Source organism: Pempheris klunzingeri, chromosome 7, assembly GCF_042242105.1.
Source record: "Pempheris klunzingeri isolate RE-2024b chromosome 7, fPemKlu1.hap1, whole genome shotgun sequence".
Lineage (NCBI taxonomy): Eukaryota > Metazoa > Chordata > Actinopteri > Acropomatiformes > Pempheridae > Pempheris > Pempheris klunzingeri.
Genome location: NC_092018.1, coordinates 1998292 through 2024496, shown reverse-complemented (window position 1 = coordinate 2024496; position 26205 = coordinate 1998292). Strand labels below are relative to the sequence as shown.

General features: G+C 44.1%; 1 protein-coding gene across 1 annotated transcript in view; it reads left to right on the top strand.

The window, feature by feature from the left end:
• The window catches only part of fras1 (Fraser extracellular matrix complex subunit 1), a 165063-nt gene that overhangs the window by 54931 nt on the left and 83927 nt on the right, over positions 1 to 26205 (top strand). Inside the window, exons 17-24 of the mRNA XM_070833319.1 lie at positions 3284 to 3424; positions 7532 to 7678; positions 16965 to 17120; positions 18924 to 19070; positions 19746 to 19892; positions 22554 to 22694; positions 23059 to 23199; positions 23862 to 24002. Of these exons, the coding sequence (XP_070689420.1) occupies positions 3284 to 3424; positions 7532 to 7678; positions 16965 to 17120; positions 18924 to 19070; positions 19746 to 19892; positions 22554 to 22694; positions 23059 to 23199; positions 23862 to 24002 (1161 nt within the window). The remainder of the gene's footprint in view (positions 1 to 3283; positions 3425 to 7531; positions 7679 to 16964; positions 17121 to 18923; positions 19071 to 19745; positions 19893 to 22553; positions 22695 to 23058; positions 23200 to 23861; positions 24003 to 26205) is intronic.

The following is a 26205-nucleotide window of genomic DNA, read 5'->3' as shown; positions in this document are numbered from 1 at the left end:
CACCAGCAAAGCCCCCGGCTCCCAGACCCCCCAACCCTGGGAGCCAAATTGCAGCCCGCCAGCCGGATTATGGAGCTGACTCTGGAGGTTCACTGAGCTTGTCTCTTAGTACGTTTTAGTCATGACAATCAGTTGGTTGTATTTTTGTTGTCCAAGTTTTGTAATGTGTCTGAAACTCACTCCCACAAAGCTTCTATATTTTATTTGATAGATTTTATAGAAGTGAATGACTAATGATCTGTGGATATTTATTAATCAGGACTCAACAGGCACAGTGCTAAAAACCCATAGAAAATAGGTAATGTCATGGTTTTAAATCCACAATAACCAGCTGACCGGAGAAGAAACTTGGAGTAAATTGCTCCATTTAATTGAGCAGGTTAAGAAGAATTGAAGTGATTTCTAGCAGGAATGTGTTCAGGAGCAAACTCCAGTTTCGATAGCAGCCTTTAAATACTAAGCTCCACACAAGTGGAAGAAGTTAGAGACTCACTAATGAGACGAGCTTAAGCTTTTAATTAATGTGAATGCTTGAATTGATGCCTCCCGTCATGTCGAGGACTACTTGTTTGCTGATTTATACTGTTTTATATGCACTGTAATCAGAGCATCAAGCGTTTGAATAAAGGTAATAATAATAAGAAGTAATAAGAAGTCAGACTTTGATATATTTGTAACTTCATTGCCAGAGCAGCCATCTATTGCAGTGCCATCTCCCCCAGATAGTGTGTCATACAGCAGAAGTGGACCTCTGCCACGCCATTACACATCAGAGGAATGAGATATAACCCTCGACTTGTGTTTCTGCCGCGCAGCACAGAGAACTCTCCGCTCCGCTAATGTAATGATCAGCCCTGAGCTCAACCAGGAGGATCGTTTGTGGGAGGCATCAAGGAACGCTCACAACCCCAAACTAAATCACAACCTCATCTTCTGCCTTCACCTCAAATTATGACCCTATCAGCGCAAAACAAAGTAATGAATCTGATTCTCTGAGCCCATGCACCAGATAATATGTGATGAGGGCGTCTGCGCGAATGAATTTGGTTATTACAGGAATCAATATGCGCTTTCCGCCCCACAACAAATTAGATATCCGAGCTGCAATAAAAGAACGAGAGGCCGCCTATCGTTCTTATTCTCCCCTCTCATTAATGAAAGGAGTTTGACAGGAAGCCTATTTAATATGCCTCGGAGCGTGCGTTTGGTCTTTGATTGTTGATGCGAAGGTTTGTGTGAAGTGAGCGAGTGCTAATGTCACCCAGATGTGACCAGGACGAGTCTTTGGTGGTGCTCACAGATGAGCAGACATGTCAGTAGGTGGTAAACTCAATCACGCAAGTGAAACGTCTATCTTCTCTTCTCTTCTCATCTCGGCTAACCAATTAAGTTGCCATATTTGACAGAGAGGAAGGGGATTATGGGTAGGCAGCGGGGAGAAGGTGGGCGATGACGAGACGTCAGATTGACGGTTTCGGCTGGTACTGATGTGACTTTTCAAGGTCCTCTTTGTGAAGCTGAGGTGTTCCTGAAGGCTAAATGTGTTTGTAGGTTGAGACACACACACACACACACACACACACACACACACACACTCTGCAGCGTTGGCTCAGGTAGAGCACCAGCCTGCTCCTGCCAGTGGCTGTCATGCAGAGTGTACACAAGTCCCGGAGACAGCTGACAGCCTGCTGAAAGAATCCAAAAGGAGTAATTATAAACACACACATACTTCACTGCATATACTTTATGCTAAACACACACACACACACACACACAGTTGATCCTCCTGGCCGGTTGGTGACGGCCTTTTGTCTTTCATCCCCAGCAGCGGCGGCAGCGGGGTCGCTCCGTGGCTCGGCTCAGCTGCCAGAGCTGATAGCACAGCTCAGCTATTTGTCTTCATGCTGCCAAAGCAGACATCAAAGGCAGCACAAAAGGCCTGTTTCGGGGCAGCAGTGGTGTGAAGTGACGGGTGTGGGCGCATGTACACGAAGGGTAAATAATCCGGGGACAGAGGGGTGGCACGTGTGTGATGCCAAGTGTGGAAAAAAAAACAGAAAGACAACTAGCACAGGAATGTTGCACCAGTGGTCAAAGCTTCACGACTACTGGTTAACAAACAGTCCAACATCAGGGCGTCTAAAGCTGCACCAGAGAACAGGAGGCTGCAGAACAGCAGAAATCTATAGACGCTTATCCAAGTAAGGGTTTGATATCAGGTAAGAACTCTTAAAACAGCGAAATGATCATTAATTTTTCTAAATGTTGTCACTTGCCTGCCTGGTGAAGCCCTTTGAATGGTCTCTGTGTAATAACAGCAGTAACTTCACTGATGTGTTTCCTCTTGCTGTGATCCATCGTGGATGTGCTGAGTCAGATATCATGATGTGTTTAGTTTTCCTGGTGACATGATTTCTGGGTGCTGAAGTTTGGAGCAGTTAATCCTCGCTGCCGTTTGGGGCGAAGTTACCTGCTGTAGCTATAACCCCCCCGCTACCTCCCCCTTCCTCCCCTCCTACCTGCAATTAATGTCCCTCACATATGAATCATCCTGAAATGACGCGTGTGGAAGTTTTATGTTTCACTAAATAGTCCAAACTATGCAGCAGAGCATATTTCACGAGTCTCTGCTGGCACGCGGCCCCCTTGGATCGGGCTCTCTGAGCTGGCAGTGGCTCTGGTGTTAATGCGTGACTTCTGATTGGTGAAGCTGGCTGCCGGCCTCATCTGAGTGTTACATTACTTCAAACTGGCAGAGCTGACTAAAAGCTCTTGAGACTCGGATTCCAAAAATGCCAATAGGGAAGGAACAAGATACAGTACAATGGCTGCAGGGTAACGGGGGGGAAAAAAGGGGTGAAAATTGGCTGCAGTTCAGATACGTAGGAACTGTTTTACAACTATTGCAGCTATTTTTAGGTGCATGCAGTCCTCCTTCATCCAGTCTGGGTGCGTTTATGCTGCATCGCTGCCACAGCAGAGATAAATTAGCACCACAAACACAAACTCACGCTGCCCTCAGCTGACTTCTCACCAAGCTGTAACAGTTCACTGCTGGTTGCTTCTAAGTGCTTTTGTAATAAAAATATCTCTCTTTTTTTAATCCACAAACTCTTTCCAGGAGATTCTGCAGAAGTTTCACAACATAAAAATGGGTAGTTCGCTCATCTTGTTGTTTTATTCCTGGCAGGAGGAAAGTAGTGAGGAGGCACAGTTGGGGATTGAGCATTCTGTCTCTACTGTTTGTGCTGAATATGAAAACTGTTCCCTGTGTCCCTTACAGAGTGTCATCCCTCCTGCTGGCTCTGTACTGGACCATCTGCAGACAACTGTACGTCCTGTCCCTCTCCATCCAGCCTGCACGAGGGCCGCTGTGTCCCCACCTGCCCGCAAGGCTTCTTTATCCAGGACGAGCAGTGCCAGGGTGAGAGCACACACACATTCACATGATGCAGTCACAAACTTAATCCTGCGGGATAACTCTGACATTTCTAACCTGGGCCGTATTTTTACATATTTTGGGCTCCAAATGACAAAACATTTTGGAATTGGTTTTAGTACATCACCCCAGCAGGCAGCAGCAAAACAGGCTGCAATGGCTGCATCTTAATTCTTCGGGGAAACCTCTCTAGATCACAGTAGGTCCACTAAAAGAGCTTGTTTGATCCACTGACAGGCTCAGAGTGTTATTCTAAGTGTGTGACAGCATCATGGAAAGGATCCCTACAGAGAGAGACCTGGAAGATCCTTTTGGTTTAACCACAAACAGCCGTTATATCGCTCTCTGCACACACACCAGACTCCATTCACTAAAACAGGGATTTTAGAGAACAGGACACAGGGGTTTCTGGGGGGTTGCTTACTCAGTCAGTTAGTTTGTTTGTGCTATAGCGTGACTTTTGTGTTTTAAACGGTTAGTTCAGATCCAAACTAATGTGTTAAAGCACCAAAGTCACAGCAACTAGACGAGCAGCTCCCAAGTGCCGCAAGGTAAAATGACTATTTTTGTCAGTGGAGTCTGGTGGCTTTGAACCAAATGATATAACGGCTGTTTGTGGTTAAACCAAAAGGATCTTCCAGGTCTCTCTCTGTAGGGATCCTTTCCATAATGCTGTCACACACTTAGAATAACACTCTGAGCCTGTCAGTGGATCAAACAAGCTCTTTTAGTGGACCTACTGTGATCAGGTGCCCCAAAGGATCACGCTACAGCCATCACAGCGTGTTTCACTATTGGCAGAGGTGATCTACTGGACCAAAAGTCCTCATTTTGAGCCCATTCTCACTGTCAGGAGCTGGTCCCCACAAAGACAGCAGTGCCACAGCTCACACTCACAGATTTCCCTGTGCGTGAAATCTCCTCCCTCTATTTTCTTTCTTGGTGTTCATGCCTATTACTGTTTTATAATTTCATTATGTAACTGCTGCCGGTAACTGTAGAACCTCATCTAGCTACAATCCTAAAAAACAATCAAACACTCATGGTTGCAGTTGTCATTAACAGTGCAAATAAGACAATAATGAAGGTAAATTGTTATTCTCACTCCGGTGGGATTGCTGCTGTTCACCTGCAGCGCCTGTGGAGCCTTCATCAGGGATAAACCCCTGAGGCTGGAGGACAGTTACTTCCTGTGACCCATACAAACATGTTTCCACGGCCACAATGTTCTTCCCCCTCTGACGGACGCACACGTGGTTAACTCCACTAAGAAACCTTCACTGGAGGGAACACGGGGACGAAAACGCTTCTGCGTATCTGCAATCTAACGCAACCCCGAATAATTGGGAGAAGTTGTGATTAATAATGAATGAAGCTTTTTTTTGTTTTTTTTCATGAAAGAAGAGTTTAAAGCACAACATAATACATTTCACATCTTTCTTTGTATGTGCATGGGAATAAAACGGAAATACACCAGCTGTGAATTTAGATCAAGACGTGCTGTAAATGAGCCAAATTGTTGTTGCAGGAGAGATGTGATTATTTTTTACTTTTCCTCTCCAGAGGCTGTTTGAAGGGACTCAGGAGAGAGTTATGATCTGTTTGGAGGTGCTGCCCGCTGCCTCTTGCCATTTTTGGGTCCAGGCAGTAGCTTTTAGTTTGGTCAGTGTAATGAAAAGCACTGATAGAACACAAATTGAATCCAGCTTGCCCCAGAGATACAGTAGGTGTTGATGTATTTTCAGGTGAGGTCAGCGGTGGAAGCTTTTAACAGCTTGGTGCTGAAGTGGGACCAGTGAAGGTCGACTTTACTGAGCGGAGCAGGCCTTTCCACGGCAGACAGTTTGACTGGTCATAGTAGGAAAAAGCTCTGGTGTTGCTAATGACATTAATGATGGCTCAGCAAAACGTCTCCAATTCATCAAAGTGACTGCTTTAATGGTTTATTTCTATTTAAACACCAGCAGAAGGAAGCATCATGGTCAGAATGACCTCCTGACACCAAAGAGCTCCACATAGCACCAAACTAAAGTGTAAAGGTGTGATGGTACATGTGTAATTGCTACCACAGCATGTTAACCACTGAGAAGAGCTTAGCAGGGCTCCTCCTCCCCCCACCCTCCTCCTCCTCCTCCTCCTCCTCCTGCTCCACGACCCACCTCCTTTAATGAAAATCCATTTGCTCTAATCTTCCATTCATTACACCGGCTCAGTTTACCGTCTCTGACCTCATTTGAAGCAAGACGACCCCCACCCCCCCCCGCCTCTATCTCCCGTCTCCCAGCATCGTCTTCTTAAATGTACTGAATTTTATTGTCAATCTCGAGGAAAGCAGAAATCTGTGGCAACCATCGTTGAGTCTTTTTAATTTTTTCTCCTCCTCTACAAAGCCCCAAACTAAGCTGAGTAATTGAAAGCGCAGACGCAGACGGATTCAGAGACAGTTAAGAAGAGCAATGGGCTCAGGTTACGTTTCCCCCTTGGGTTACCAAAGTAAATGGGGTCTGTTTGCTTACTCGTCTTTGTCTCCGTCAGTGTTGATTGGATCATTAGAAGCTGCACAGATACCCTGAAGAAATATTGTATTTCTCTCTTAGAGAAAGTGAACTGCACTTTACTGCAAAGTTTTGGTGCACTTTAAGCTCCACTGATCGATATTCTCTTATAATGGCAATGAATCTACTGACTATGAGTGATGTGAAAGGGGTTTATCATCAACTTTTAGTGAGTCGGTAGAGACCAAACCAGAGCTAACTTAGACTTTAATATCTTTATCTTAATGTGGGACTGCAAAGCAATTTTAATCCCTTTTCCCACATGTTGAGACGACGTCCTGCATATCTGGCTCTAGTTTCCCAAAAGTCAAACCACTGCAGGACAGACAGACAGACACTCTAATAAAGCCTGGCTGTTATCGAACGGCTGTGGAGAGAGAAGGGGAAGGCTGTCATGAACAAGGGTGCTGAAATTGTCAGAGATCCTGAAGCATTACGGAGGCGCTGATTTGGAAGCGGCTGCCTCAGCAGGGCCCGCTGCGCTCGCCGACACCTTCTGTGCCCTTCCACCGTCAACAAGAAAGCCAGAACAAGATAAGGATGGTAATTGTGCTTCCTCGCGCTGTTTTCTCACTGACAGGCTGCTCGACCCCGAGACAGATTCTCTGTATGACCTCACCACCTACTGAATAAAACAAATCTGCTCCAGCAGCTGACGTTCCAACAAAGCTCTTTCTGTTCGTCTTATGCACATTGGAATGTATTTTGCAAACATTTATCCTATTCTATCATTATTGTATCTTAACTACATGTTGGTTACTGCGCTGTGAGCACAAGATACACATCACAATTGTCAGAATATTAGACGACCTCCCAGCGTTGGTAACCTGTTGGGATCTGGTAACCTGTTGGGATCTGGTCACCCTGTAATCAGGTGGCTACAGAAACAGCTCCAGGTGAATGAATGACTGTTGCCATGTGTCTGATGGATGTGTTGGTAGACAACAACACATCTGCAATAACAACTTTATAAGATAATATGTTACAGATGTGTCTTGTTAAAGCACATTTAGGAGTTTAGATGGACTGTGGTGGCACCTGTCTTCACATGGCTTCGATAATAAGGCCACTAAAAGAGCTTGTTTGATCCACTGACAGGCTCAGAGTGTTATTCTAAGTGTGTGACAGCATCATGGAAAGGATCCCTACAGAGAGAGACCTGGAAGATCCTTTTGGTTTAACCACAAACAGCACACACACCAGACTACATTCACTAAAACAGGGATTTTAGAGAACAGGACACAGGAGCTGCTGCTCTTTGTGTTGTTGTGCTACAGACCAGGTTTTAAAAGAGATTCTAGTCTTTATTGAAAACCCTCTTCTTCCTCCTCTCTCCTAAACCTTCAATTCTTCCTCTTCTCCTCTTCACTCCCCGTCGTCCACTCTCCTCTCCTCCTCCACGGGTCCTTTCCTGCCTTCTAACTCCTTCTCTCGTAACTTTCCTCACCATTATTTTTGTGCCTGATTCTGACCCATTGCTTCCATACCTTGTCCCTCTCCTCCCTCTCTCTCTCCCCCCCCCCACCTCAACTCCCAGCATGCCACCCAACCTGCCAGACTTGCTCGGGTCCCTCCCAGGCCGACTGCACCTCCTGCCCCCCGCTGGCCTCCCTACAGAACGGCTACTGCAGGACGAGCTGCCAAGAGGGGCATTTCCTCAACGCTGTCACTGGAGAGTGCCTCAGTAAGTCCACCTGTGTGTGTGTGTACGAGTGTGTAAGAGTGTGTAAGAGTGTGTAAGAGTGTGTAAGAGTGTGTGTGGACGCTGTCATGTGTATTTATATACCATTTGCACGAAGCTTTCATCATACATGAGTGCCAGTATTTTTATCCTGAGTGGCCCCAGTGGGAATAGAACCACCAACTCTGCCAGGGTTACTGCCTTGCTTGATCTCCCTCTCTCTCTCTCACAAACACACACACACACACACACACACACACACACACACACACACCAACATAACATGTCTTGTGTGTGTCTGTAGCTCCAACAACCTGCATTATTCATCAGCCATCTTAAAGCGAATGTTCTCAGATTGATTTTACTTTAAAACTCTGCGGTTTCTTTTGAATTGTTGGATCCAAACCGATCTGCAGAGCTGAAGTAAATCTCACTCTTACTGTTTTACGGTGTGTTTGCCAAAATTATTCCACAATTTTTTGCTTCATTCTCCAGGGGAACAGAAGGCACAAAGTAGATCTTTTTTTGTTTTGTAGCCAATCAAAAGACTCACGATTCCTTTCAAAAGAACTCATTTCACCTGATTTCTGGTGAAATGTGAGTTTGATTGCAAGACTTTAGATGAATATTGATGGAATTTGGTGATGAATCTCATCTTTTCTCCCAAACACTTAGAGAAATCGCAGCTCCAAAAGTATTTACTGTAATTCATGTAGTTGCGTGATTGAAAAAAAGATTACAGATTAAATTAAGGTATGAGCTTGCTTACATAAAAACGTGCTCACTGAGCCAATGATTCTTTCCTTTAATTGCAGTAAAAAAGAACGTTTAAATGCTGACATTGACAGCGGTGAACTACAGCTCCTCCCTCTGCACAACAGACTGGAGGAACTTTTCCCTCCATAACGCATCTCCACCTCTTGGTGTAATTAAAAAAAACAACTTTTAATGAGTTTCTCACCCCCCAGTTAACTCTGCACGAGACATCCAGCAGCCTTCTGTAGATGTGTGCTAAGAAACATCAGTCTGAGATACATCACCCCTCTTCTCCTTCTCATCGTGGGCAAAACATGCTATTTGTGTTTAGTAGGCAAAATATGATAAAGTTAGCGGACAGAAGATAAAGAAGTGAGATCGGAGCGTTTGTGTGGAAAGGTAGATCCTGTTGTCCTCCACCCCCTCGCTGGGTAATGAAATGAGTTTCTACCTATCTGGACCGCCGGCTGTAGATTAAAAACAGCCGTGTGTACACGATGGGAAGCCAGCATGGGAGAGATAGCAGAGGGGTAAACAGAATCTGAGAGGCAAAAATGGACACATTGACTTTTAATTACAGTTTTTGATGACTTGCGCTGTTTGGAAACGTGAAACTGCAACCAGAGTTTAGCTCACACACACACACACACACACACACACACACCTACGGACATATGTGTGCGGTCACACACTGCTGGCTAGCACACACACACAAGCAGATAAACATGGTTAAACACACATTTGTTTGTAAACGCACACACACACACACACACACACACACACAGCCTAATCTCAAATGGGTCATGCTCAGCCAAACTCTAGTTAATAAAAGATGCCTTGTGGCACTTTTGGGCCACAGAAATACTGGGGTCATCATTTCTGCCTGGCCAGGATCACACACACACACACACACTTTATTTCTAATGCACACACACTTTGCCTCACACACACACACACACACACACAGCCTGAGATTACCTCCGTCCACCCAGCGGTACTGTCGCTCTTACATAACCTCTTAAGGTGATGAATCATGAGTTCATATGAGAGCAGCCATCAGAGGCAGACGTCTTACTATTGGCTGTCTCCTCTCATTCTCTTCCTGTCCGTCTTTCTCTCTCTCTCTCCCTCCTTCTCTCTGTTTGTGTCTCTCTCGTTTGATTACTTTCTTATTACGGACTTATTGCAGCCATTCCAGTCGAGCGATTACCTAAATTTCCACAAGCGCTTGCCCTTAAAACGTCTCTTATGTGAGGCTCTGTTCACTCCTGAACTGCTGCTCATCACTCCATCATCATCACATTGGAGCCATATATCTTCCACCCATAAAAAGTTAACCTCTCAATGACAAGAAGTATGAAATGGATGTATGTATATTTAGCTTGTAATTGCTTCCTCTTCATAAATACATGTTTGTTGCCTCTGCTGGCATCCTCTCCATTTCCATGTGTCATGATCAGCAGTGGTGACTGAGCCAACAGCTGACTCATCCAGGCTGCTACAGTTATGATCGCACTCCCATGGGAATGATGGGAGATGCTGAAAAGAATCAGATGCCTCCATCGGTTGGTTTGTTAATGTCGTTGTGTGTTACACAAATATTGAGTTGGATCCAAATTAACCCCTTAAAGTCACACAGTAACACAAACAAACTAACCGGTCGATCCAGCAATAGACAGCGTTTGTGTTCTGTGAGCTAAAACCCCTGTTTTTGTGAATGTAGTCAAGAAGAAAGAAAATAGAGGGAGGAGATTTCACGCACAGGGAAATCTGTGAGTGTGAGCTGTGGCACTGCTGTCTTTGTGGGGACCAGCTCCTGACAGTGAGAATGGGCTCAAAATGAGGACTTTTGGTCCAGTAGATCACCTCTGCCAATAGTGAAACACGCTGTGATGGCTGTAGCGTGATCCTTTGGGGCACCTGATCACAGTAGGTCCACTAAAAGAGCTTGTTTGATCCACTGACAGGCTCAGAGTGTTATTCTAAGTGTGTGACAGCATCATGGAAAGGATCCCTACAGAGAGAGACCTGGAAGATCCTTTTGGTTTAACCACAAACAGCCGTTATATCATTTGATTCAAAGCCACCAGACTCCACTGACAAAAATAGTCATTTTACCTTGCAGCACTTGGGAGCTGCTCGTCTAGTTGCTGTGACTTTGGTGCTTTAACACATTAGTTTGGATCTGAACTAACCATTTAAAACACAAAAGTCACGCTATAGCACAAACAAACTAACTGACTGAGTAAGCAACCCCCCAGAAACCCCTGTGTCCTGTTCTCTAAAATCCCTGTTTTAGTGAATGTAGTCTGGTGTGTGTGCTGTTTGTGGTTAAACCAAAAGGATCTTCCAGGTCTCTCTCTGTAGGGATCCTTTCCATGATGCTGTCACACACTTAGAATAACACTCTGAGCCTGTCAGTGGATCAAACAAGCACCTTTAGTGGACTGACTCTGTCCTAAACTTGTCCCAAAAGATTACATTGCCTCTACTGAAGGCTGCTTTATGGCAGCGGAGGTGATCTCAAACCCAAAACATATCAAATTTGTGCTCGGGTTTAAGATACCAACGCTCTCCTTTAAAGCTGGAGTTAATTTATGTATTTTCACACCTCTGCAGAGATGTTTGTTATGAGTAACTGTAATTCTCTGAGTGCCTGATTGGCTGATCCTTCATCCTGTCGGGAAGACTTTGGGCCTAGATGTCAGCACAGTACTATCACAAATGATCTTTTTCAGGGAGGGCACTTATTGTCAGTGCTCATCTGGCCTTTGTCCCGTCCATTTCTATTGATCCTCTCATGTTTGTTTCGTGGCTGTAGAGGTTTGTTTGCACCGTCTCGGGGGTGAAGCTGATTTCTGTTTCTGATTTGAGTTGTTATTGTTGTTTTCTGTGAATATTCATGAGCTCCAGAATATTCATGCCATCAGGTCATCCTCTAAGCAATAATACCATCCTATAAATGAATGGGCAGACTGCAGATATATCGTGCGTTCCTGCTGCCCAGAAGATGAACCCTTTTGACGACAGATATGTGAGAAAGTTCAGCTCTCTTGCAGTGCTCTCTCTCTCTCTCTCCTTTTTCCTTAATGTTTCTTGTCTGACGTGACGAGAGAATCAGCCTCTGAGCCAACGACGAGGAAATGTTGAGATCTGAGAGTCCACGTGTCTATAATATATTTCAGTTTATAGCTGAAAGACTATTTAACGCCATAACTGTGTGGGAGCCACTATTTAACAACATACGAAGCTTTAAAAAAAAACAACCCTGCACATTAGATAACAGGAATGCATCGCCATAGAAACGAGGCTTACCAACACTGAAATAAAAGACATGGGATCATGTTTTTTTCTTTCTGGCCAACAGAGAATTAAAAACCCTCCATGGAAACACATGTAAGTCAGGTTGGTGCCTGCAGCAGGACGTCTCTTTGATAGACCACTCGTCACTGCAACTCCTTTTAGCTGAATAGTGAGTAAAAAATGTGACTGTTCCCAATTTTGGAGACACAGTGGATCCTTTAAAGCGTTCTTTAAAGAGGCAGCATGCAGAGATTAAGAGGCATATTTGCAGAGTGCCTCTGTAAAGATCTGTGTAATTTATTTTTAGTAACACAGGCGGTTACATTTCAGCGTGTCCCTGAGCCGAGGCCTGATGATAGAAAACAGCATTTGAACTCACGGAGGCCTTGTTTAATATTCCTAGTGGTTAACACTGTTAAACATCCGATGCATTTATCTTTCATCTCCCCTGCAGACACTCCTGACATCAAAATTGTAGAATAGAAGGAAATTAACACAATATAAAACATGAATGTGGAAGTTCTCTTTCAACCTCTGCTGACAGTAACGAGGACATAAAAAGATGTTGACTTTTTTCTGAATAGATTAGTTATTTTAGGGGTTAAACAAAAAGACTTCAGTGCCCTTTTTCCAGACCCTGAGCTAATTACAGCTGAAAAAGAAACACGATGCACCGCTCTTTGTGTCCAAACACTGGAGTTATTGTGAGCTTCATCACTAAAGCTGAAGCTTTTTCATGCTCCACATACGATGTGATCGCACTTAATTGTCATTTCTGACCAGCTTTTTTCATTTTTCTATGAGGAACTTGCGTATAAAAGGCCTCTCAGACTCCTAAATGAGACCTCCAGTCACACATGTTTGTTCTGGATCTACTCTGCATTAATGTGGGCCTTTGTTTGAGTAGCACAGTGGAGCCAAGTTAGAAAAATGTGCAACAAGTGTCTCCCAGCTATTTTGAGACCAGTCATTATCCTAATTCTGACATCTGAAACAAGAGCAGAACTTTTTTTCACGCTCGGAGACCGAGCCGACTGAAGTGAGCGTGAAGAGAAATGTAGGACTTCTTTAAAAATCTGTGAATCTGCTCATTGTTGGGGTGACGTGTCTAGACAGGGTGAAGTCAGCGTCTGAGGACCACACAGCTTCTCTCTCTCTGCTACGCTTTATCTTTTCTTACGCCTGGAACTTCAAATAAAGATGATGTCCCACTTTTGTTCCTCTTGCTGTCTGAACTGCCGCTGCACTCAGTCCCTCCACAGAGAAACAAGTTTTATGCTCTTTTCAAATGCACAAAGTCACAAGGAAGCAACTAATTGAGCGACATTACAGTCATGATTTTCCTCTATGACTCTCGTTAAAAAAGTTTCTGCTCTATATATTTCCGGAGATGCAGGAGGAAGAGCATGATACAGGATAATGTCTGGTATAAATCCGGCCCACAGGAGAATACGATCATCCCGAATGCGTGTCATGCATTTATAACTCCAGCATACCTTTTTATGTGCTTCAAAAAATGGTAACTACGCCATAAAGAGGGACTCTGAGGAGCCAAATCAATACCATTTTAGTTTTATATTCAGTTTTAGTCTGCACAGTCAATAATCCCTGACGCCTGAGTTATCTTATCTCCACCCTGGAGCCATTTGTTTAGCACCCGGAGCCGGATCGCCTGCACAGTGTTGGCAAAAGGAATGCTGATACGTGCTTTGTTGTAAAGTGATGTGATATGAAAGGTGCGGATGAGAGATGACAGAGAGGAAGTTCTTTATTTTCTCCGTCTTCTCTCGCTGTTGATGTTGGACCTGCTTCAGAAGGAGAGGGTGACTCACCTGGGCAGATGCCATGTTCAGGAGATTGGATCTCTTCAAGCGGTTGTCAGGGGAAAAGCTGCTCTCAGTTAAATGTCAGCTACTCAGAAGTACGTAAGCATATAAAAATAACATGAACAGAGAACAAAACATTGTTTTTTTTCCTTTTAATTAACTCGGTTCTCTTAAATCTAGTTGATATATCGTTGTCATAGGAAAATTGCTGGGCTGTGGTCTCACACAAGTCTGTGCTCCATCAGAATGCTCTGGAGATCCTTCTAAACATGAATGGAGGCTGACTTTCACATGTTTCACATGTTGTGGGAGAGCTGAGGTGGAGAGAACACACAGTGTGGCTCTGGTTCTCCACCGGGATTCGTCCACTGGGAGTGGATGCCTTCGCTCATCGACTGTGGCCCAGAGATCTCCTCTACCACTGAGGGGAGCCTACATCACCCACAGCGCTGACTGTGTGCACAGCTTCACACAGCAGAGGGAGGAGCTGTCCACCAACCGCTTGTCAAACACACTTACTAACACAACACGGAGGTTCGATGTTGAAAGGACAATATATCCTCACAAAGCTCCAGGTCCTGACAGCATCAGCGGATGTCGAATACCATAAGAAGCTGGCTGAGGTCTTCTGTTATCTCTTCAATCCGCTCGCTATCCTAACACTCCACACAGCCATATGGTAACCATCCATCATCTGTCCAGTCCCCGAGACAAATAACTCCACCTGCAACAATGATTCATCACAGTGATGAAGAGCTCTGAAAGGCTCATTCTGCCTCAGCTACAGAGGAACGTTTGCATCAGGAAGGATGTTAGAAGGTTTTTCTCATGTAACATGATTCTGTAGGACCTCAAGTCATACATGGTATATATGTTACTCTCAAGTCAGCATACTACTCTTCTGACTCCGCTTTGTCTGGACAACTGGTTGTTCTAAGGAAAGATCAAGTCCATCTTGGGACATGCTCTCATGTATCTTAAAACCAGATACAGCTTGTAGAATCCTATATATGTGGAAGCTTTACTCTGTATTCCTTAGTCTCATCTGTGCCTGTGATGTTGGACTCCGAGCTCGTACACCTACATGAACTTCTTGAATGAATCTTGGACTCCTCTCTTCATTGCTACAACCACAGAAAAGCATCCCTACAAAGGAAATCCACAGTTTGCCGGCTGGTGTGAGAACAGCGCAGTGCACCTCGAGTACCTCGGCACCGCCATTAATCACAAGCTCGCCTTTAAGACCAACTGTGAACAGATGCTCTCCAAGTGCCAGCCATGTCTGTTCTTCCTCAAAAACACGAGGAGGCTGCAGGTCCAGCTTCCAGCCCTGCAGGCGTCGTACTGATCCATACTGACCTTCAACATCGTGACATGGTTCAGTGAGCGCCATTAACCTGAACCCCCTCAGCGGGATTGTAAAGATCAGCGGTGAGATCACGATCACAAATAGCTGGAGACCCTCAGCACCACTCTACCTGAACCTCGATGAAGGTCCCTGCCCCTCAGAACTAGAAGGTCCTCCATCTGTCCCATCCCCACCTGCTCCCCTCAGGTATAAGGAACTAATTGATTCCTGATCGAGGATGTTCTCCAATTGCCTGTGAGACTTGTGTTTGTCTTATAATTCAACTACATAAATAACGTTCCTCACAAAAAGCAAAGTGAATTTGAATTAGGTTTGACCAAAGCGAAACCAAGAGGAAAACAAGCAGAACAGAAAGAACAGTTATAATCAGTATTTTCCATCTAAGAGTTCAGATGTTTCGATTAAACAGCAGCTAAAGTCCTTTTTAGGTTTTTACGACTGGAGACTAGAGGTACGGAGGGAGTCGCCCTCTGAGCCCAGAGAACAACTCTGCTGGTGTAAACAGAGCCCACATCATCTATTAAAAACTTCTGAAACTTCTGCACGCTTTAACAGGAAGTGAAATAATGGGGAAAAAGTCCTAGTCTAAACAAAGTGCCTTGTATGAATAAGTATATTTAACCAAACCGTGGAAACGGTGAGATAAATATAACATGCCAGTGTTTGCAGGGCAAAGACTTAAAAACACACTCCTACTGTTTTCTGTGGATGTCAGATATGAATAGAAAAGTTGGCAGTGGGAGTTTTATTCCTCTGCTGTGTTTTAGTCTCTCAGGAATATCCAAATGCAGTTCTTTCGTTATCTTAATTGAACTGTCTTTTATTCCATTATTATTTTTTCTTACTTCTCTCTTTCTGTTTGGCTGTTTTATGGTGACACTTTTTTTAAAAAGTGTCCTCTTCCTGGTCTTCCTGAATTCACTGAAATAGTAGTTTTGACTTGCAAGCATCACCACTAGACACTCGATCAAGTTATCAGCCAGCAGAAACCCAGAAAGACCAGATCTGCTTTCCCCTTGTCATCCCCCCAAACTTTTCTCATTTACGTTAATCCTTTCCAGAAACAGAAAGATCATCTTAACACTTCTTGTCTTTACGATAACCCCACGTGATCCACCTCTTTATCTGGTCCCCTCACCTGCCGATCACGCAGCTCTACACCTGCAGAGCCTCTCTGCTCTGCGCTTCACTCCAGATGGATATCTCTGCACGGGCGGATGACTTTAAGACGCTCACCACTGTGCCGGCCAGACACAGATACCGTCAGATAAGACACCACCAGGCGTCTTCGTCTTGGCTCCTTTTTGCCGACCCTGCTGGGCTGTGTGTGTTTATATATGTGGGGTATATATGTGGGTATGTGGGAGGTGAGGGGAGGCATCTAGGTCTCAATCTGTTAATAGATAAGAAGAGAGACGGAGGGAAAGGTGTGTCGTCTCCCTTACTGTGCTTCGCTGGATTTTCTCTTCTATCTTTCTTTGATTACGTAGCTTTAATTAATCCATTTTAGCACCTAATTCCAGTATTTTTAGATGAGACACCCTCATTAAAATCTCCTTCTTTTGTGTAACTGTGTCTGTTCTTGTCTCCACTTGTTGCTTTTTCTATTGTTTGTCTCTGAGGAGGGCTCCCACAGACTTCCAATCCCCTCAAACGTTACCCAGATATTACAAACACATGCCTGCGGTGTGCATGCAGCCCTCTGGTTAACACTTCCTGCCCTAACAAAAGCGATGAAGATCAAGCTTTTTGCTGAGGAAACATGGAGGTGTCTCTCTTGGACTTGAAATATTGTCCACTGACATTTACAACGTGCCCTTGAATGTAATTGAAAAGTCATTATAGATCCTATAAATGTCCTTAAATTTCATGTTCAGCTTTATGTGGTTATCCTGAAATTTGGTGCCGCCATTTTTTAAAACCTAAAGAAAAAAAGTTTTTGTAGTTGTTACCGAGTGTGACCCTGGTTTTAATGTGCCGTTTATCTGTATACAGTTTGTTGATATCTTCCTTCCTGTGTGTCTCCTTCCTGCAGAGTGCAGCTCAGACTGTCAGCGCTGCACTGCAGACCTCCAGACGGCCGTCGGCAGCGTCTGTCTGTGGTGTAAAGTGCCGCGGACGTGGCTGCTGGGCGATCACTGCGTCTCCCACTGTCCCCCGGACCACTACGGCTGGCACGGAGCCTGCATCAGTAAGGCCCTTTATTCTCCTGCCAATGTAGAGCCCATTAACAGGGGCTGAGGTCACACAGTAGCTGCCCTGGATCTAAAACCTGCTTTTATGGTTTATTCATCAGTCAAAGATCTTAAAAACTGGGGTCATGTTTTGACCTGGTGGGAGGTTTTTTTTTCTTGACCCTCTCATCCTCCTCTGACCCCCCCCCAACGACATGTAGAGGAAATACTGAATTCAGAGCTTTAGAAATAAGGCTTTACTACGTCAGATGGATATTCTCAGAGGTTTATTCTTTCTATTTTTCAGTTGAATCAGCCTCAGTGGACGTGATCACAGGCTGCAGAAGTACATAATAAAAACACACACTCCCTGATCTTGTTACAAAGATCACCAAATCTTCAATTTTCCTCCCGGCTCACTGTTGATGTCTTCGAGGCTCAACTGTAAACTGTGCAGAGAATCAATGATTTGAGATATTTGGGGCTTCGGAGGAGTTCCTGTGTTCGTGTGTTATTGTTTAAACAGTCATTTATTTTTAGTTTATCACTAATTTAGGATTATTTAGGCTGGAAACTCGTCATCATCCTCATCACCACCATCTTCTTTATTATCATCCCTAGCACCACCCCTCATCCCGCTCACCATCCTCATCCTCATCCTCCTTGTCCTCATCATTACCATCTTCATCATAGTCGCCTTCACCCTCATCATCGTCATATTCTCATTGTCACCATTATCCTCTTTCTCATCCTTCGTCATCATCAGCTTCCTCACTCTCCATCCTCAATGCGATCGTCGTCTTCATCCTTTACCTTATTTTCATTATCCTCAATATTGATGTCATCCTCATCTTCCTCATTGTCTGCTCATAGTGATCCTTATAAACATCATCATCATCACCATCACAATCTTCATCGATATCTGTCTCCTCTGTGCCCTCCTCTTTCTCATCCTTTCCCTCCTCACTTTCATTCTCATCATTCTCATCCTCTTATCATCATCATCATCATCACCACAGTCATTCTCACATCCTCCTCATAATCCTTCTTCACGTTTTCATCATCATCATCATCATCCTCATCATCCTCTGGTTCAGCAGTAGCTTTGAATCTGCGCCCACATTTAAATGCAGACTGTAAACAGGAAGCTTCAGGCTGTAAAACCTCAGGGGTCTCATTTACACACACACACACACACACACACACACACACACACACACACACACACACACACACACACACACACACACACACACACACACACAGATATTGTGTAGAAACAGAGCAAGAGAAATAGAAATAGAACTTGCAGATCCATACACACCCGAACACAAATAGATTAAACACAAAAATGTGTTTTCCTGCATTGTTGCAGTCAGACCAGATTTCTCACATGTTCAGGTAACATCCGTCTCCTTTAGGTGTGAATGATCAGTAAACAAGGCAGGATCTGTGTGTGTGAGACCCTTAATAGATTACGACCCTTAATAGTGATTAATAACACTTTAAAACCCAACAATGAGGCTTTAATCACAGTTTTGCAACTTAACTTTTCGGCATCTTTTAGTCGTCCATGTTGTCTGAGAGGAAACACTACTGTGTTATACTAGTTCTTCTTCCTGTTCCTCACTCATATGATCTGAGATCAGGTGTTAATGTTTGTTGCTGTTTGCTTTCACTGCATTTTTTAACTCACATTATTTGTTGTTATATTCCTTTAACTATACGCTGCCTCCATCACCTAATCTCTCCACATGAGATCTTTTAAGTTTCATTTTATTTCAATGAAACATTAATTAATTAATTAATTTATTTCCCAGGATGCCATCCGTCCTGTGATTCCTGCAGCGGGACGGGGCCTCTCTCTTGCACCTCCTGCCCCGCTGACAGCGTCCTGTTGCCCTCGGGTCTCTGTGCTCCTGAATGCCCCCTTGGTTACTATGACAACGGCCACAGGATCTGTCAGGGTAAGTTGGGGTATCACCGCTGCATCTCACCTGGAAGATCAAACTCATGTCCTGTCCTGCGAGCTGCATTATGTTTGCAGTGTTTGTGACTGAAGCAGAAACTCATTTATTTTGTTTATTCTCACTCAGATTTAGATTTGAACAAAACATTTTAAATGCTTCTGTTCATAAGAAGTAAATAGTCAGTAGAAGTGTTGTTAAAAAACCACCTGGTTTGGACTTTTACAGTAAAAGTATTGCTGCCTGGCATTTAATACACCTGCTGTAGTAACTAGTGCATGTGTCTGTGAAGGCTGCCATCCAGTTACATGCAGTTAGTTGATGCAACAAATATGCAAATATAAATGTACGGTAACTTTTAACAATGAACCATTTTTGCTTTTGACCATCTGCTGACTTTCTGCCTGATCTTCTTTAAATATGTTGTGTTTGTGGAGAAATCGTGTTAAAATCAAATCAACACACTCTTGTTGGATGAAATCATAAATAAAGTGACTGCAGGCATGTGAAACACACTAAAGCCACATTGTTCAGATGTTGAGTAGGTGGTTCAGAGCATCCCTGGGTCCAGCGAAGCCACGATCACCACGGCGATGGCAGCTGTTATCACACTGTGTCACTGATCCTTTTCCCCTCTGACCTGACTTCTGACCTGACCTCCGTTGTTTCTGGCAGCGTGCGACAGCCAGTGCCTGGCGTGCGACATGCCCGGGGTTTGCACGTCCTGCCGCGACCCGGCCAAGGTGCTGCTGTTCGGAGAGTGCCAGTACGACAGCTGTGCCCATCAGTACTACCTCAACACCACGACCCGCGCCTGCAGAGGTACGCCGCCGTCACCATGACGACCCAACACACACTGCAGCGCTGCAGGGAGGCCGAGGGAGGGGGAAACACTGGATTAATAATGAGCCTGTGTAGTGCGCCCTTTATGATGTCCATAAATTACTCTGCATCCATATTGCATGTAGTGCAGCGTGCTACACCGAGTTTATAGCGTCCATTGATCAAGTAATAAACTGTGGAGCCAAATATGCAAATCCCAAACATTGTGTGCGTTTTAGCTCAGCATTACGTCTTCCTGTGTAGAGAAGCTGATGAATGAGCCTCACAGGATCCATGTCCCGACTGAATAACTTGTCCTTTTTTCATTCTGCGTGCGATGACTCTGTTCATGTTTAATTACCCACTAACCAGCCCAGACCACATCCTGTCAGACTGCATCGCACTCCGTTTTAGTGCTCACAAATAAGATGTGGGAAAATATGTTTTTCCTCCGTTCTCCTCGCATGCTTATCTCAGAGATTAATGACTAGATGGGATGTAGGTTCAGAGTGTGGATAGCCCCGCTGTGTCGTCACACTGGCTCGACATAAATACCCACTTTAACTCACAGGAAGCCATTTAATGTGAAGCTTCCCTCCCACAAGCATCACCCTCCTTTTATCATCCATTTTTTCAGTGGAAAGAGATTTTTCCAGGTATCAGGAGCCCCCGAGGTGGAACCAACGCTTCCCATGTCTGTCACTGGATTAGCAGCTAAGCTAACTGCCAGTGGCTAAACATACAGTCTGACTTCCTGTGAGGCAGCGAGCCGTCCCTCCCACCTCGACGGGCGGTTTAGCCATCCAGCCTGTGGCGCTGTGTTTATCCCCCAGGCTGCCACGGCCACTACCTGGATAATCCACTGAACCCTGGATGAACCCAGAACGTGAGAAAGCAGCAGAGGAACCTCTTAAAGCTTTCGGTTCACGGCCACAAGGGAACCTCCAAAGGTCCCTGAGAGAATCTCTCACAAACCTGTCGACAGTTCCACCAACAATCTGTGATCATTTTCTAGTGGGAAAACCATAATTTACCTCTCATCTCCCTTAAAAATGCTCAGATTAACCGCGTGCAAGCATAAACTTTTAGTTTGTAGTCTGCTTTCTGCTCCGCCAAAGGCATGTAACACAGTAGCAGGTCAAAGGTGTGCAGATTAACTTCCAGATGTGTGACTACTTCTCGTTTAGGCTTTGACACAAAATGAGGAGAGTTGACCCCAAAATTAAAAAAGCAGAGCTGTTTATTCATCTAGATGGTTTTGGTGTGAGTTGCAGAGGTTTGGGGATATTCACGACCCCGTTACTGAAGATAATATGCAGAATTTGTTGTGAGCAATTTCATATGGGAACTATTTTCAGCCAAACTACACCCACCAACCAAATGCTTAGTCATGGTCGAAAGGTTTGCTCAGCAACTCATCTGTGTTTTAGTGGGGAACCATTTTTTTAAAATGACAAACCATTGCAACCCAATTCTTATCGTTAAGTCATGAGAAGAGCAAACTTAGTTTTATGTGCATGTTATTGAAAACATAAATATGTTAAAAACGGTAACAGCATACAAATTTTAAAGACGTTACACATGAGACTAAAGTGAAGTTAAAAGAGGTTCGTCTGCACAATAGCAGCGGCAAAAACAAATCTGGAAATGTTTTTAGTGACCCAAATAAAATCTCCTGCGACCCAGAGTGGCTGATCTGGAAGCACCAAGGGCAAGAGGACAAGTATGTATTTTTGATTTTGGGGTGAACTGTTCCTTTAAAATTTATGAAACGATCACTTGACAAAAAAACAAAACAAAAAACAAACAAAAACCCAAAACTGATGCATGAATTGCCATCTGTTTTTCCATTGACATTCATCTTTCCCAGTCTCCATAACGACGTTCCTCTGTCGTAGCCCAAACAGTTAACAGCTTTTATCCTCCGGTGACATTCTTAAAAGCTGCTGAGCAGATTGCCGTGACATTTGGTGTAAACAATCACGTTCCCTGCAGAACGAATATCATAATTTTAGTGGCAATATCAGAAAATATGAACACCTGAAGCCTTTGTGCTACCAAGGACATTCACAGAGCCCAGGCACCTCGAGCCAACTTCTGCTCCATGCTGGGACTTCTGAGGATCAGAAAGAAACTTTGAACCTCGGCTTTTATCCGTCTCGCAATTGGCTTTTCTTTGCAATGAGCATGACGGTCTCTCAGAGCTGCGAGCGCTCCAGTAGACACTGTTATAAGTAGAAGTTCTGCATTTGAACGGTGTGTCCTGTATGATATTATGGCCCCCTGGTTTAAGAGCGCTGCCACGGTCACTCATCCCTTCTTTGTACAATGTGAGAGTTTAAAACAGCTCCTAATTGTGATTAATTATTTTAGTCAATATCAACAGAGGCGCAGCTCAAACGCAGCAGATGTGCAGGTGATAAGAGAGAAAGGAAAACACACAAATGGGTTTAAAATAAATCCCCTGCTGAAAGAGTTTATTAATCTCTTATCCTCTTTCTCCCTCCCTCCCTCTCCTCTGTTCTGCTCTCACCTTTGGCTCCCGCCTTCAAAATCCCCTCACTTCTAATCCTGAAATGTCACCCACACACACACACACACACACACACACACACCTCCCTCCTCCTCCTCCTCATCCGCTGCCCTTCATCCTGTTTCCAGAGTGCGACTGGAGCTGTAACGCCTGTAAAGGCCCTCTGCGGACAGACTGCCTGCAGTGCATGGAGGGATACGTGTTGCAGGATGGAGTGTGCACCCAGGGGTGCTCTTTGGGCTTCTATCAGGATGGAGACAAATGCCTCGGTCAGTCCCCCAAAGACATGAAATACTTATTAAGAAATACTTATTTTTCTGCGTTAGTGACGACATGAATTTGCTTTGTGTTTTTGATTATTAAGTTCAAATTCTCCTTGTGAGGAACTCCTTTAATCCTCTGTGAACTGTCTACATAAAATCATAATAATACAATTTCACACATGGAAGATATTCTCCTAAATATCAAATCTTCATTATTAAAATCTGAACATAATCCACAGCTAATGTGGAGTGAAATTAATGTGCATTTTTTAAGTCCCTTCCCGTTGAAGCCACAACTTCATGCACTTGGGTGTCATCTTGGTTGTCTCCTTGAGTTTAATGCTCTTAGTGTGTGTCGCCTCTCTGCCAGGCTGTGATGATCACTGTGTGGAGTGTGGGGGTCCCGGACAGTGCCAGCGGTGCCAGCCGCCCCACGCCACCCTGCAGGGTCAGTGTGTGCTGGAATGTGGCAGAAGCTACTTCCTGGATCCCACATCCCAAGTCTGCAAACGTAAGAGTGAAGACTTTTTCCTCTATTTTGTTTTGGTTTTTTACTTCCTTTATATTTTTACCTACTTAAGGAGACATGGTTTCAAAAGAGGGCGTCTGTGCTTGGTGAGTATATCACCATCAATTTGAGAACTCGGTCCTGTTTCTACACATTTTGATGGTGAAACAGTGATTTTACTTTGCAGAACATGGTGATTTAAAGGGTCACTCACAAAATAATACAAACAGTTTTTGTCTGGTGGTTTTGAAGAGAGCCATCGAACGGCTATTTGTGGTTAAACAAAAAGGATCTTCCAGGTCTAGAATAACAATTGGTGGCTAAAACTAGTGGACCTACTGTGATCAGGTGCAGCTGCCCAAAAGGATCACGGTGCAGCCTTTGGTACAGAAAGTGTTGGTTTTGGTCCAGTAGATCACCTCAGCTGGCAGACGCTAAACAAATTGCAACCAGTCATTTAGACACCAAACGATGTACGAATGTGTTTAAAATACCAGAGTTCTCCTTTAAGAATCACCACACTGTGTGGTTATATATAATAATATAACTGCAGAAGCACATGCCAGCACAGAGAAGAACAATAAATGGAAAGGAGTATGAGCTCAGCGTCTCCTCTGACAGTCTGATGGGTGATGCTGGGACTGACCGGTCTACGTCTTCTTTAGCTTGCTCATCCGACTGTGTGCTCTGCGATGGGGTCGGACACTGCAGAGCCTGTCGTGACCACACCTACCTCATGGAAGGATACTGCACGCCCGACTGTGGACACGGATACTACGCCGACCAGAGGACCAGGACCTGCCACGGTAACAACAGGATCCTTAAAGTGACCTTAGAGTTCAGAGCTGTGGGTCACTGCCTGCTCTCACTTAAGGAACTAACTCTAACTCAAAAATCCATAATAAGTCCTATTAGAGTTAAGAAAACCTGGTTTGGAGATTTGTTTTGTGGGTTGTGCACCCTATAGTCCAAATAAAGCCGCATACATAATGGCGAGGCCAACAGAAACAGAGAACCCCCCCACAGCCAAGTTTGTTAGATGTTCGTTTTCAATCCAAAGCTGCAGCTCATATAGTAAAACGTCTGATTAATTCAACAGCAGCAAGCGTAGCCAGCAGTCGTCGCTAATTACCACATCGTGCCAACAGCTGCAGTTTTTCTGTTGACTCCTGGGCCGAGCACAAATATCCCCATTTTTGTTTTCAAACTGAGATGGATGAGTTAATTATTTGGACAAATTCAGCCTAATGGTTTCTCCTCTAACAGTCTGATGCTCCACAGAGGTCAGATGGTTACTGTTCTCTCAAGGCTTGGCTGCTTTCCATATCTGGGTGTCCTGCTCGAATCAGGAAATACTGACAATAACCTTAACGTAGTAGGAAGGATGTGTCGAGGAGTAATCGGTATATATGGTTAATATTGGTAATGATGTCCCCAACCAGCTGTCAAACACAGAGACCCAGAAGATTTTAGATAATTCATCCAGAGCTGTGTTTGTCTCTGCGTAGAGCTGCAGCGTCGGTGATAATTCTCTGCCGATTCATTAATGCAAGTGACGCATTCACATTGCACAAAGTTCGTTTGATTCATTGGTAGAATAAAGCAAAAATATTACAAGTGACATCACATCTGAGCCCTTTGCAGGTCGGAGCCAGAGACAGTACGGAGATAAATACAAAAATGCAGCTACTGGTGGCTTTAGTGACAGAAGTGAAAGTGAGGCTCCTCCTCAAAGTCGGGTTCTGCTGTTTTCAGCCATCAGAACACAAACTGCCTGATATTAGGAGTTTCTTATTAGTGGTGTGCTAATTGGCTCCCCTGAACAAGTCTGAAAGGAGCATTGTCTGCAGAGTTATGTACTTTAATCTTTTGCCTCTTTTGTTCAGACAATGGCCGTCAACCTGCAGCCAGAGAGGCCTTCAGGAGCCACTGAGGTCCTGAGATGATTCAGAAAATGTGACAAAGCATAATTCTAATAGAGAAATACATTATCTGGCGCCCTTTGTGATAAATGCTTTATTTTTGTGAAATAATGAACAATTTTCAGCCTCTAGGCTTCAATTAATCCACGAGTTAATCAAGTGAAGGAGTCTGGAAAAAGAAATTGTTTGGGTTCTTTTTTCTTTTTTTCTTTTTTGCCAGCCAAGAAAAGAAGTTGTGAAACTAGAGCTTTAAATTATGGACCTATTCTCATTTGTGAGTTTTAATTACGTGGCCCAAAGTTTGAGACTTTAGAGTGCCTATTGGCGTCATTAGAGGAGATCTAATGAGATTACAGTGTGGGCTCCTCAAAAGAGCTGATCTTTAGAAAGTTCCCCAACAAAAGTCAGTTCCAATTAAAGCCAACTTTTAAAATGCCACGCCAAGACCGAGGCGTCGTGCTCATATTTCACCAGCCATGTCTCCCACACACACACACACACACACACACACACACACACACACTCTTTTTCTGTTTTCATTTCATAATCTCCTCTCATCCCCTCCACCCACTCTGAGTCTGACCCAGCTATAATTTTAATTAGATAAATTTAAGGCTTTAACATGCATTAACATGTATTAATTAGAGGAAGTAGATGCTGCATGTTGGAGTTTTCCTCTAAGATTATTCTTACAAATTACGTCTGAGACCGTTTTAGTTTCCCTCATAGTGTGAGACAATAAGAGGCTTTGTGTCCCATTTTCTTACTGTGGTTCCCAGGTGGGTTTATCATTGTGTGTAATGTGTGTAAGGTCCTTCTTTGATTTTGATCTCCTTTTATCAGACAACCCAATGTTGTATCTGACATGACGGGTTTGTCAGGTCGATAAAATCCAACCTTCTTCTCTCTGATAGGTCGAGTCTGTCACAGCTCAGGCAAAAGGTCTTTAGTGATTCACAGAAAGATGTATATCAGGGTAAAAATCTATATCAGATGTATTAATCTTTATAGAAAAGCAAATAGATATTAAAAACTTTTCTTTATTGATCTCCCACAGGGGGAAATTCAACATGTTACAGCAGCAACA